The following is a 12071-nucleotide window of genomic DNA, read 5'->3' on the forward strand; positions in this document are numbered from 1 at the left end:
TTTGTGCTGATACCACATAAGCCCAGGAAGATACATTGTGGGAGCAATCAAGTAAGGCTTCAATTTTATGCTGAGATGTTGAGTCTCAGGAATTTCCTTCACACAGATCCATCACTCCTGCTTCTGAGCCCCATATGTTGACCAGCATATGCCTTTTTAGTGGGGACGGTAGGTGTGGAGCCAGAAATGAGTTGTTTGGCTTCCAGCATGTGGAAGGCTCTTCCCTCTGCAGTGTGTGTCCTCCCATGTCTGGGAGCTCCTTCCTTTCCCTTTTTGTCAAGAGCATTTGGGAGTGGATGCAGTTCCCTCTGTCCCATGACTCCTTGCCCATAGGAAGACCAGCCTTGTGCAGCTGTGGCCCCAGCTACTCTTTCCTCCTGGAGACTCTCTGTTCCTTCCCACTAAGTTTTCTTTCCCATTCCCACAGTGGAATGCTCTTTTCCACGCTCTCCAGCCCCACATAGATACCGACAGCTTTCTCCAAACTCTGGCTGCTCTTGTCAGTTGTCTTTTTTTTCCTCCCTTTCTACCACAGGGACATCCTGAAAAGTGGAGGCACAGCTGTGGATGCTGCCATCGCTGGTTTGATCTGCACGTCGGTGATGAACCCTCAGAGTTCGGGCCTGGGTGGCGGGGTCGTATTTACTATCTATAATGCCAGCACAGGTATGGGCCAGCCCTGGATGCTCCATGGTGCCTCGTCTTCTGCAGACACCTAGCACCATCCTTCATGTTCTCTGAGAGATTTTTTTTTTTTTTTATATAAAAGCTCTATTGAAAACCCCCAAAATGTGCTTTTGCGTTTAACCCAAAGCACTGATTACAGGAGCTATCCTGAGAGCTTTCCATAAGCAGAGCAGGACTGAAGAGTGCAGCTGTTCACAGCGAGAGCATGTGGTGGTGGGGAAGGAGCTTTGGATTTCAAATGAAATGACTTTGTCCCTTCTTCACCTCGCAAGGAAATTATATTTCAGTGTCATATATCTGACCAGTGCAGCAAGGTGTGAACGGTGCTCTCTGAGCTGCCACTTGGGGGGAGCACTGCCATGGAGGCAGATGGGAGCAGGGAGAGGTGCGTGTGCTGGCAGAGCAGGCAGCAGCCTGGGGCTGTCGCTGCCTCGGCTCAGCCCTTGGCTGGGATTTCAGAGCTTCGTCCTGCACCAGCAGCTCAGGTAGCACCAGCTGCTGGGGGGTAGCACCTCACACTGCCATCACTGGCGCGGGTTGGACTCCCCACAGCAGCACTGAGGCTGCCTGCCCCGTGAGATGCATCTTCCCTTTGGAAATCAAAATCTAGCAATTTGCAGGGCCTGCTGGAAGCCTTTCTATGTTTGCCTTAACCCCTAGTGTTATTGTGTTCCTGCTTTTATGTTTTTAATGTTTTGTTGTTGTTGTTTTTAAACTGCCTTGGCTACTACAAGCCCCCAGAGCTTATAGATGTTGATAGCCAAATCAACAATGGGCACAGTAACAATATCATAGTTTTAAAAACCCTTCCAAATAGTATCAGAGAGTCACGAGTAGAAATTCTTGGGTTTATCTTAAGCAATAGCATAATTTGGCAAAGCATCTTTTTTTTTTTTTCTTTTGGCAGAGCCATGTAACTTCTCCTCCTATCAACAACCCTTCTCTTCTGCTACCTGAATTACGCTGCTGCACAGAGCCTTGCATGGCCACGCATGGCTCATGTGCTTGGTACAGTAGCACCATGGATTCCTGCAACACAGCTGGCTCTGTGGCCTGAGACAGAAAAAGAGAGCTAGAAGGCAGAGAAGGAGGAGAAACAATTAGGTTAGATGCGAAATACAAGTATATATTGAGTGTTTCTTTTTTCCTTTCAAATTTCCTGATACATAGAGGTTACAAACATGATAACCTTGCCTTGCCATCTCTTGGAAAATAGCCATCCAAGAAGCACGAGGCTCATGTTTTGTCTCTGACACATCCCACCTGTAGAAGAAGTGCAGGAAACTGCAAGTCAGCTGTGAAGTAGCATGTCCCAGCTGCTTGAACACAGGCACTGGCCTTGTCCTTGTACCTTCGGTGTCTCTAGGCAGGCACTGGTCAGTCTGCTGAGCTGACCCAACGCATGATGTTCACCTGCCTTCAGGAAGAGTCTGTTATGCATTTCTCCATTCTCTTTTTCTAGGAACAGTTGAGGTGATCAACGCCCGTGAAACAGTCCCACAAGGGTTTGCTCGTGTTTTGTTGTCTGGCTGTTCTTTACCCATCGGTAAGAAACAGGTCTGTGTGCCCTCAGTGTGTGGTGGGGGCACAAAACTCAGGGTGGGGGAACTGGGGACCTTGCTGTTTGTCTGAAGTCCTGTTCAGTTACCCGTGTTCTTCCTGGACTGATTTTTGAAAAAGACAAAAAATGAAGTCCATAAAATTCCTGTTTAATAGTAAAACTGGCACCCTGGTGCCACCAAGAGAGTGGGGAGCAGAGCACGAGGAGAAATCACTACGTAATTACTCTTCATAGGAAGTCTACATTTCAAGATCAGGTTTCCCAAAACACTCATTTCCCAGCTAAGTTTGTGATGGTTTTACCTTGCTGGGCAGCTGAACTCCACCACAACCACTCTCTCACTCCCCCTCCTTAGAAGAAAAGGGGAAGAAGAAAGTATGCTGGAAAGAAAGAAAAAACTCACAGGTTGAGATAAGGACTTATAGCAGACTTAGTTCTGCCTCTGTAAATCCACACTTCCACTGACATGCTTTTAGAGAGGTGAAACCAACAGGCCAGTGACTTACTAGGTGTGACGCTGCAGTTCTGCTCTTCAGGTTCCCAATGGATTGCTGTACCAGGAGAAATTCGTGGGTATGAAGAAGCCCATAAACGATATGGCCGCTTGCCATGGAAAGCTCTGTTTGAACCAACCATCAAGCTCCTTTCAGAGCCACTTGTTATTTCCCCAGTTATGGAGAAAATGATCCATCACCCATGGTTCTCCAAACCCGGACGAAACCTGTGGTAAGACTCCTGAATTAAACTCAAGTGTAAGGACCACTGTTCCCCCAGCTCAGATCTTTCCTCTGACACAGAGCGCAGGCTGCTGCTGCAGCTGCTGCCCAGTAAATACTTGCTATGGAGAGGGAGAGAATAAAGGAAATGTTCTTTTGGAAATCTTTTACTGTCAACAACTTTTTTTTTTACTTTTTTTGTTTTCCAATTTAGAGTGGCTTGGCATAGCAAACCTTTCTGCTAAGCACATCTCCTCATGAGGAGGAGCTGGATGGATGTGTCCTGCCTCCATCTGTATGGAAATTTTTCCCTGACAGCAGGGCCCTGCAGCAGGAACTCATTCGGAGAAGCCAGGGTCAAAGTGTTAGTCCCATGGAGGAAACTTTGTCTAGGGTAAAATGTGCCTGGTGTTCTGGGTAGGAATCAGTTGAGAAGCATTTTTCTCCTTATAGACAACAGCATAGCACTAGCTTGGAAAGTATACAAAATACATAAACCGAATCAGCCTTGGGTAGGAAAGTGGGTCTGGCACTGGAAAGAGACTGAGCACATGCTGTAAACTGATGGATGTTCTCCTTTAACAGCCCATTGATATGTGATGGTCAAAGGTTTTTGACCCGTGGAGAGACCTTCAGGTGGCCAGCACTGCAGCAGACACTGAGAGCTGTGGCAGAAAATGGAGCTACAGCATTTTATGAGGGACAGATAGGACAGGCCCTGGTGGAGGACATCAAGAAGGCTGGTAAGTAACAGCTCTATTTAATACGAACAGACGGGCCCCAGCAATTGTCTAACAGTGAGGAGGTACTCGGGGATAGCTAACACATGCCATTTACTTGTCACTTGGAGTGATACCTGGCATGGGAAGGGGCCACCTTCCCCTAGCTGTTGTAATTCAGGCCCAGAAGAAGGTATGAGAGCCACGCACTTACCCATAGTATGCATGCACTGGCTTCTCCAGTTCCCTTAGGCTTTGTGATGTTCTGGGGTTTGGCAGTAGCTGAGCACATGTGAAGACGTTGTTGTGCTTGGTGGAAGAAACTCAGAATATACAGGGATGGCTCTTAGAAACCTTACCAAGGCCCTGATAGTATCCCCATAGTACCTACTAGAAGTGTCTGTTAACATGCTAACGCCAGCTGTTCCTCTGGTTTTCCACTGAAGGGTCCGTTCTCTCAATGGAGGACCTTAAGGCGTACAAAGCAGAAGTGTCCTCAGCTCTGAACATTACCCTGAACAATAGCACCATGGTGTTTTCTCCTCGACCGCCCATGGGAGGTGCTGTGCTCCTGTTTATCCTCAAGATACTGGAAGGTAAAGTCTTGAGAGAAAAGGCGCTGCAAGAGGTTTGCAAAGAGCATTGATTTGGAGCAGTAAAAAAATATTAGGCAGAAAGAGTGTTGGTGAGCCAGAGAGGGCCCCAAAGTAGCAGTATGATCATGCTATGCAGCAGGATGATGAGCTGGCTCATTCTTACAGTGTGTCAGCATCACCATAGCTGCTACAAAGGCCAAAGGATACCCGATTTCTCAAGACTTCAAGAAGAATTGAAGTCACAATGGAAAGTAGTACTCGTTTATTTCTGCCCACATCCTGCTAAAGTGTAGGGGACACTTGGTAAGAACTAGGATGGGAAAACAAGGTTCATTTAAACATTTTATAAAATTCCTGAAGAAACATTACTGTGCATCTGTTAACCAAATGAATTCATCCTCCTCTTTAGCGTATAAATTTAATGAAGCATCACTGTCAACACCCAAGGATAAGGAAGAAACCTACCACCTCATTGCAGAGACCTTGAAGTTCAGCAATATGCTGAGACCCCATATGAGTGACCCAGCCTTCTCCGATGCTCAGGTGAGCTGGTAAAGTGCACAGGAGTAAGGAGTAGCCACAGACACGCACAGCACTGGCAGCCTCTTCTGCACTGCTTGACAGAGAAGCAGTCTTCTACACTGTTTTTTTTGTTTGTTTTTTGTTTTCAAAATCTGCATTGTCACAAACTCATTTTAACCTATGTGGTAAGCCGTCAAGAAAGCTACCTATTGTCCAGACGATCGTGCCTGCCAGCACAATGCTAAGAAACAAGTGATGCTCTGACACCCTTGTGCTTCGCAGCCACAGAAGGAAAGAAATTCCTTAGAACTGTTAGTCAAGTAACATTGCTCAGCTGGCCAAGTGTTGTGCTTTAACTCCTGCAGGCAGCTAAGTACCACAGAGGCATGCACTGACTTTCCACAAGTGGGATGAGGGAGAGAATCAGACAGGTAAAAGCGCAAGGACTCATGGGATAAAACAGTTTCCTAGGTAAAGTGAAAGTTGTGTGTGCAAGCAAAGCGAAACAAGGAATTCAATCACCACTTCCCATTAGCAGACAGCTGTTCAGCCACTTCCAGGAAAGCAGGGCTCATCACATGTAATGGTTTCTTGGGAAGGCAAACGCCATCACACTGAGTGTCCCTCCTCCCCCTTCCCCCCCCCCCCCCCCCCCACTTCATTCCTCTTTTCCCCAGCTTTTACTGCTGAGCACGACATCACATGGTATGGAATATTCCTTTGACTAGTTTTGGCCAGCTGCCCTGGCTGTGTCCCCTCCCAGCCTGCTGCTGGCAGGGCAGCAAGAGAAGCAGAAAAGTCCTTGACTCTGTCTAAGCACTATGTAACAACTAAAACGTTGGTGTGTTATCAACACTGTTTTCATCAAAAATCCAAAACACATCATCAGATGAACCTGTATGAAGGAAGTTAACTCTATCCTAGCCAAAACCACGATAACAAGGCAGAGGTAGGGTTAGGCTGTTTGCTTTGGCTGCAGTTTCTGTTCCATGCGAGGCTGGTGCTCACTTGCCTGGTAAAGAACATGCACATGGTCACATCAGTGATGAGGTGCCTTAGTATCGAGTTCATTTCAATTTCTGTGACAAGACTGGCCTGAGAATTCAAACTAGAGCTAAACACTGCCAGTGCAGGCCTCAGAGCTTTGACCTTGGAGCTGAATCGCCCAGGCTCCTGTGTGTCCAAAGACAGACGTGCTTGTGCTTTTGTGATGCTGACTCAGCGTCCTTGCTGTGATTGCAGGTGACCGTGGAGACACTGCTGTCTGACAAGACCGCTGAGCATGTCAGAAGCAAAATAGATGCTTGTGGTGACCATCCACTCAACTATTACAACTTGTGGGAGTCCATCTACAACCACAGATACAAAAGTATGGGCACAAGCCACATCTCTGTGCTTGCCGCAGATGGCAGTGCTGTGTCCGCCACCAGCACCATCAACTACCCGTGAGTAGCCGGGGGATGGTGTTTACTTCAGTAACATAGGTCTTGTATTAGGCTCACAGGGTCTCTGCAAGGGCTGCTTAACAGAAAAACAAAACAAAAAAAGCCCACCAACCCTTGGGCTTCACTGCTTTAGGCAGTTTCTTGCTTGTGAATGCTTTTTTCATGTGACAGCGAAGGTCTGTCAGAATCAGCCCAAGGCAACATCACAATTGACAAACATGTAACTTGCCAAGCTCTGTGGGTTGGGCAAATCCCCACATCTACTGGTTACAGAGAGCTTATCTCTGGCTCCAGCACAGCAGCACAAATACCTTTCGGCCACCTTAATTAAGGTGGCTGCAGGCTGGCGGAAAGGAGGGAAAATGCAAGATGGTGGCACGTTTGGCTAGTATCATCCACAATGGGTGAGCGCTGGTCACTGAAAGGCTACTTCCTTCCTCCCTGCAGGTTTGGCTCCTTTGTGTATTCTAACCAAACTGGGATCATTTTAAATAATGAGCTTGCTGATTTCTGCATAGTGAACAGAAACATTAAGCCAGGTGAGCATTCTGAACTTCAACATAAAACACAAGGCCAGGAGATGGAGAATCAGGGCATGAAACTAGGCAGGGACTATCTACAAACTGTAGGTACTTTTTTATTTTCCCCCCTAAGCTTGTATGAGAGCAAATTTGTTTCAGACTAACAAAGGATAAAGTCCTGTAGTGTGTCTGTGTCTACTCACTTATGCACTTACATGAAAATGTGAGTTTTGGCTTCTGATGAGGGAAAGCAGAGATTTAAAGAAAAATTGCAGAAGCTGTTCATGGATGGACAGGGAAGGGACAGAACAAACAGAACAGAAACCACTATTAAGACAAACATCCTAATTTTTAGGCCTTTCTATGAAAAACTGCAGCTACATGCACAGTCAGGAAAGGCTTACACTGAGTTCTGTAGCACAGTACAGAGGCAGTGCTTTGTGAAATAAGCTGTCCTTTATGCAAGCTCCCTTGGGTTTGCAAAGAAAAAGGACATCAGTACTGCCATGGACGATTGCTGCTAATTGTTCCTTATCTGCGTCGAATGAACTACAGCAAGACCTGAGTACATGCAGGGTGCCCTGTTGTGCACCAAGAGGTGTTTTCTGTTTAGCCTGTACCATAAAGGGGCAGTTTCTTGTGAGATGGGGTCTCAGCACGAGGAATTTATATTTCTGGAAAACGTGGACTTCTTGAGGAATGAGCAGTAGCATGGTTTTCCATGGGGAATGCAAGAAGAATGAGGTAGATAAACCTGTGTGTCCCTCCGGTGCTCTCACCAGCCACATGGGAGAAATAAGACTTTCTGCTTCTGCTCTAGGAGAGAGGCCTCCCTCAGCAATGGTGCCTTCTATTCTCATCTCCAAGACAGGAGACATGCTGGTGATTGGAGGAGCAGGTGGGGCCCGGATTATCAGCGCTACCGCTATGGTGAGTGAACAGGTACCGCATAGTAACACCTTTCACCAAGCAAGCAGAACACACACAAAACTTAACAAAATAAATTATTTTGCTGCTGTTAGTACTGCTAAGTAGAAGGCAACAGTGAAGAAAGCCTACTGCAGACTCATTCTATCCTCACCTTCTTGCTTTTAGCATTTCTGTGGCAAATGCAGGGGTAGGTTCAGCTCTGCTGTTGTATTGTACTTCCATCAGGAGGGAACAGGAATGGAGGAGGTGGGAGAACCCACAGCAGCCACCACCTCTTTCGGCTATCCCAGACTTCCAGCCATGGTCAGTCCCACCTGCTTTTTCTACTGTTGGTCACCATGAAGAAAGGATACTGGGGCTAGAGGGAGTTCTTATAGTCTAAGTTTGCACAATCCTTCTGGCAGGATTTGGTCTGGATTTACACCAGTGTGGAGGAGGACAACATGTGACCCAGGTTTTTATTCAGTATCTCCAGTGAGTGTGGGATTTGTTTCATTGCAGGCTATTATAAATAAGCTGTGGTTTGGCTACGACTTGGAACATGCCATTTCATCTCCCATCATGCATATTAACAATGGCAACATCTCGTTTGAGGAACATTTCAGTGAGGTGAGTGGCCTTGTTTGGATCCTCTTGTCTTCTTCATCTGATGGGAAGGAGCTAGCTTCTGTAACTCTCCTCAGTAATCTGTATTTTGCTTCTAGCTAACCTCCTTCTTGCTTGAATCTCCCTCAACCTGACCCTGTAAACACATCCTTCATTTCCACACCTGGCAGAACAAAGACCTCAGACCTATGCCCCATTCACTCCATTTTCTCTGCTCTACTCCCCACAGGATGTTAGGAATGGCCTGCTGAGAAGAGGACACAAAGAAAGGAAAGATGAATTTGCACTGAATGTTGTGCAGGGAATTTCAAAGGAAGGAAAATGCATCTCTGCTTACTCTGATAAAAGGAAGCTGGGGAAGTCGGCTGGTTATTAGCAAGGAATCCCACCACAGTTCTTGTATTCTAGTCAAACCCACAGGAGATAACTACTTTGAGAACATGCTTTGGCTTGGACATGCCAATATTGCCTGTTCCCATCAGGATGCCTCCCAAAGTGTGGGCAAACTTGTGATTACACCTAGCTCCAGGAGAGTGCAAGTCACTCTCAGGCAATACAAGGACAGGTTAGCCAGCCTTGTTTAGAGCTACACACTCCATTACTTACACAATATACAGAACAATATATCTCTTGAGCAGATCAGCTGTTCAGAATAAGATAATAGAAGGTGCAAAAGGAAACTCGGTCCAAAACTCACTGGGAACACTGCGAAATGATCCAGCTGTATCTTCCATTCCTGCTGGAGAGTAGAGTTGGTTTCTTTCAGGCTGTTGCCATGCTAAGCTTCCTACTACTGGGAGCTCAGCAGTATGAAGTAACTATTTTGGTTATAAGGATTATAAGAAGTGTCTGTAGGATCAAGATTATAAAATTGTATGCATCCAGACTTTGAGAGTGGGTTTGGAATGGGAAGAGAGCAAAATGCCACACTACCCTTTTGGTTTTCCCATCCAGAGGAGCCCCTACTTTTCCCAAAGGTGGCAGATGAAATCAGTGCACCATAACACAAACCTTCTGCTATGCATACTCTGCCTTGAGGAAGCGATGGATGCCATGAGCTCTGAGTAACTGTGCTGAAGCTCCATTCAACTCTGTGTACTGGTGACCTTGAGAATAAGCCTCCCACGGGGCAATGTGAATTTGGTGCTCCTGGAAGGGACAGGCCTCAGGTTAGCTCCCCGAAGGCACCTCTTCCTGTGGTGAAGGGAGGCCCAGTCTGTGCCAGTTCTTCCTCCTCAATGCCTGCAGAAAATAACTTGTTTGGGAAGGCAGGTGAGGATAGCAGTGGAAAAAAAATGTGCTGTTTTTGGAAGCTTTATAACTTCAAAATGCAAAGGATAAATAATCTGAATACTTCTTTTGTAGCCATGAGCTTTGCCTGGCCAGGCAAACACCAGGACTGTTGAGAAATGGTGCCGTGCTATCAGTCTCAAAACACTCTTCTCCCACGGCCTAAGGAGGTGCTCCAACTCCTTGTTTACCACAACTAGTCTCGACTATTCCCTAAAGATTACAAGGATGAAATACTACAGCTATTTAAGAGACAGAGACAATGTCAAAGGGCACTAGCAGAGCCTTCCCCTTCTGCATGTTTGTTCTCACCTACCACGTGGCCCGTAGTATTCCTAATAGACAAACAAATAAGCTTCTTCTGTATACAATTTTTGTTCATTTGGAGGGGGTATTTTTTTTTTTAACTGTATTCAATTTACGTAATTTGCCTAATTTTTCTACTTTCATTAATGACTCCTTTACCTCAGCTACCAGTTCCTGGATGCATTTGTTCTGTTGTCAGAAATAGCACCCCAACTGCAGAGCTGTTACAGGGGAAATGCTTATGGGTACCAGACAACATGTAGCGCTCACATTTCAGAACCACACAGACTAGCTAGACCAGATGCTGGCTTTAGCATGATCTGTAGTTATTTCTAGCTAGACCAACTGTACTTAGAGCTTACAAAAAGCAATCAAGAACGGCCTGGCTAGCCACAGGGTGAGTGGTTCTTCTTTCCTCAGTAGGTTTCAGGGCAGTGCCCTGGCCTGTGCTCCATCATTTTTCACTGCCAGAGAAAACAAGCCATAAAGTAACTGAGCTTCCTAATTCCCTTCAGTTCTGACATACCAAAGGGTAAAACACAACTCAGTAATCCAGCTTATGCAGCCTATCATCACCTTTCCAGTGCACTACTAGCACTGCTATTTCTCACCACAAAGACATGGGAATATTATCTGTAGACCAGCACTCACTGCAATTTCACTACTTTGCTATTAGCATTGAAACTGAGCCAAGTAAGCAGTTTTAAAGCCTATCACCGCTTTCATTTGCAAGACAGAAAGAAATGAGTGTGCGAATCTCTCACTGTAGCAGAGACTTCCACTCCTGGCAGCCTCACTAGCAAAACATGTGGTGAAGGTGAGCATTTGTACCACGCGCAGCACCTCTGCTCTTGTCCTGCCACTTCCTCAGTGCTGCTGAAACTTGTCTCCCAGCAACAGTCCAGAGTCGGCCAGCTTGGTCCCTCTCCATTCAAGCTGATGCCAACAGGAGAGCATTATTTTTCTACTTAGTCAACTTATATGGACTTTTAAAGCACCATTGTACAGATGCTCTATTTTCTAATGAAGTTTTTAAATTATATTTTTAATAAAGTGTTTTTAAACCTGTCTGGAAATTTCTCTTCTAAAACTGTTGCCTAGCTTAGCACACAAGCAGTTGTTTGAGAGAGTACTTTCACACAGGTGCTTCCAGCAGTAAGAGCTGGTCATCCAGGAGAATCAATAAGCTGCTGGAGAAACTGAAGAACCGTGCAGAAGACTGCATATGCCACTTGTCTCTTGCAGTTTGGTTTCGGCACTTCCATTTAGCCCTTGCCAGAGGCTGGATGGGCCTGTGGAAACTGGTATGATTGGGCCACAGAACAGGTGAATGAGATGAACTCCCTCAGGTATGCTCTGGATTGCCTTGAAGCACTACAGCTACTTTTCAAATCCACTGGAACCAGTTGAAGTGACTTGTCCTGTTCTCCACACCCTGCATTATATCTGGCAGCTTACATTTAGACATTAGGTCTCTGCTCAGAAGCAGAAGGGGCCGTTACATTCAGAGGGGTGGGAGACAAGCAGGAAGAAGTCTTTTCTTGTACCTGAAACATTTAGACACATTGAATAGCCTGCAATGCACAATCTGGTTTACAGTATGACCCACTCAGACACACAGAGAGAGCCTCAATGCAGCGTAAGCAGTAGAATGTGGAATCAAAGCAGGAGGCAGATGTGCATGCCCTGTGCACAAGTATGTCCAATGAGATGTAAATACTACAGCACAGGGTAGTTTGCTTTAAAAAGTAAAGGATGCAAGGGCAAGCCTCAGTCCTGTTTAGTTTTATAAATCAGTCCTTTGTGGTGATACGTTAAAACAAATAAAAAAAATCCAGTAAAGAATTCAAATGCATTTATAAGAGTTGTTTAAAGCAGAAGTGTTTTTAGCTGTGGTGGTAGCTGAGGTCTCCAGAAGGGAAGTTGTGTAAAATAGGTTATTTATAACAGGGAAGTTTTCTGACTAGATCTCATAAATTCAGGAAGGAAAGTATGACTTCTGTACGGTGAACTGTTAGAAGCAGCCCGGCAGCAGTTACACTTGTTTCAGAATGCATGTTTGTCCAACAGTCACTTCCCAGAAAACAGCCCAGTTTCGGAGCACATGCTTTCTCTGTTGTACATCAGACTGACTGTAGTGAGTGTAAAGTTTCAATAACTTATTTTGCTATG

General features: G+C 45.8%; 1 protein-coding gene across 1 annotated transcript in view; it reads left to right on the forward strand.

The window, feature by feature from the left end:
* GGT5 (gamma-glutamyltransferase 5) overlaps positions 1-10968 on the forward strand; it is a 45899-nt gene extending 34931 nt beyond the window's left edge. Inside the window, exons 4-14 of the mRNA XM_048064134.2 lie at positions 536-666; positions 2150-2244; positions 2772-2974; positions 3550-3707; positions 4130-4279; positions 4689-4822; positions 6044-6246; positions 6694-6785; positions 7588-7697; positions 8199-8306; positions 8533-10968. Coding sequence (XP_047920091.1) covers positions 536-666; positions 2150-2244; positions 2772-2974; positions 3550-3707; positions 4130-4279; positions 4689-4822; positions 6044-6246; positions 6694-6785; positions 7588-7697; positions 8199-8306; positions 8533-8679 — 1531 coding nt within the window. The 3' untranslated portion in view covers positions 8680-10968. The remainder of the gene's footprint in view (positions 1-535; positions 667-2149; positions 2245-2771; positions 2975-3549; positions 3708-4129; positions 4280-4688; positions 4823-6043; positions 6247-6693; positions 6786-7587; positions 7698-8198; positions 8307-8532) is intronic.
* Positions 10969-12071: the final 1103 nt, after the last annotated feature.

The sequence above is a fragment of the Anser cygnoides genome, chromosome 17, assembly GCF_040182565.1.
Source record: "Anser cygnoides isolate HZ-2024a breed goose chromosome 17, Taihu_goose_T2T_genome, whole genome shotgun sequence".
Lineage (NCBI taxonomy): Eukaryota > Metazoa > Chordata > Aves > Anseriformes > Anatidae > Anser > Anser cygnoides.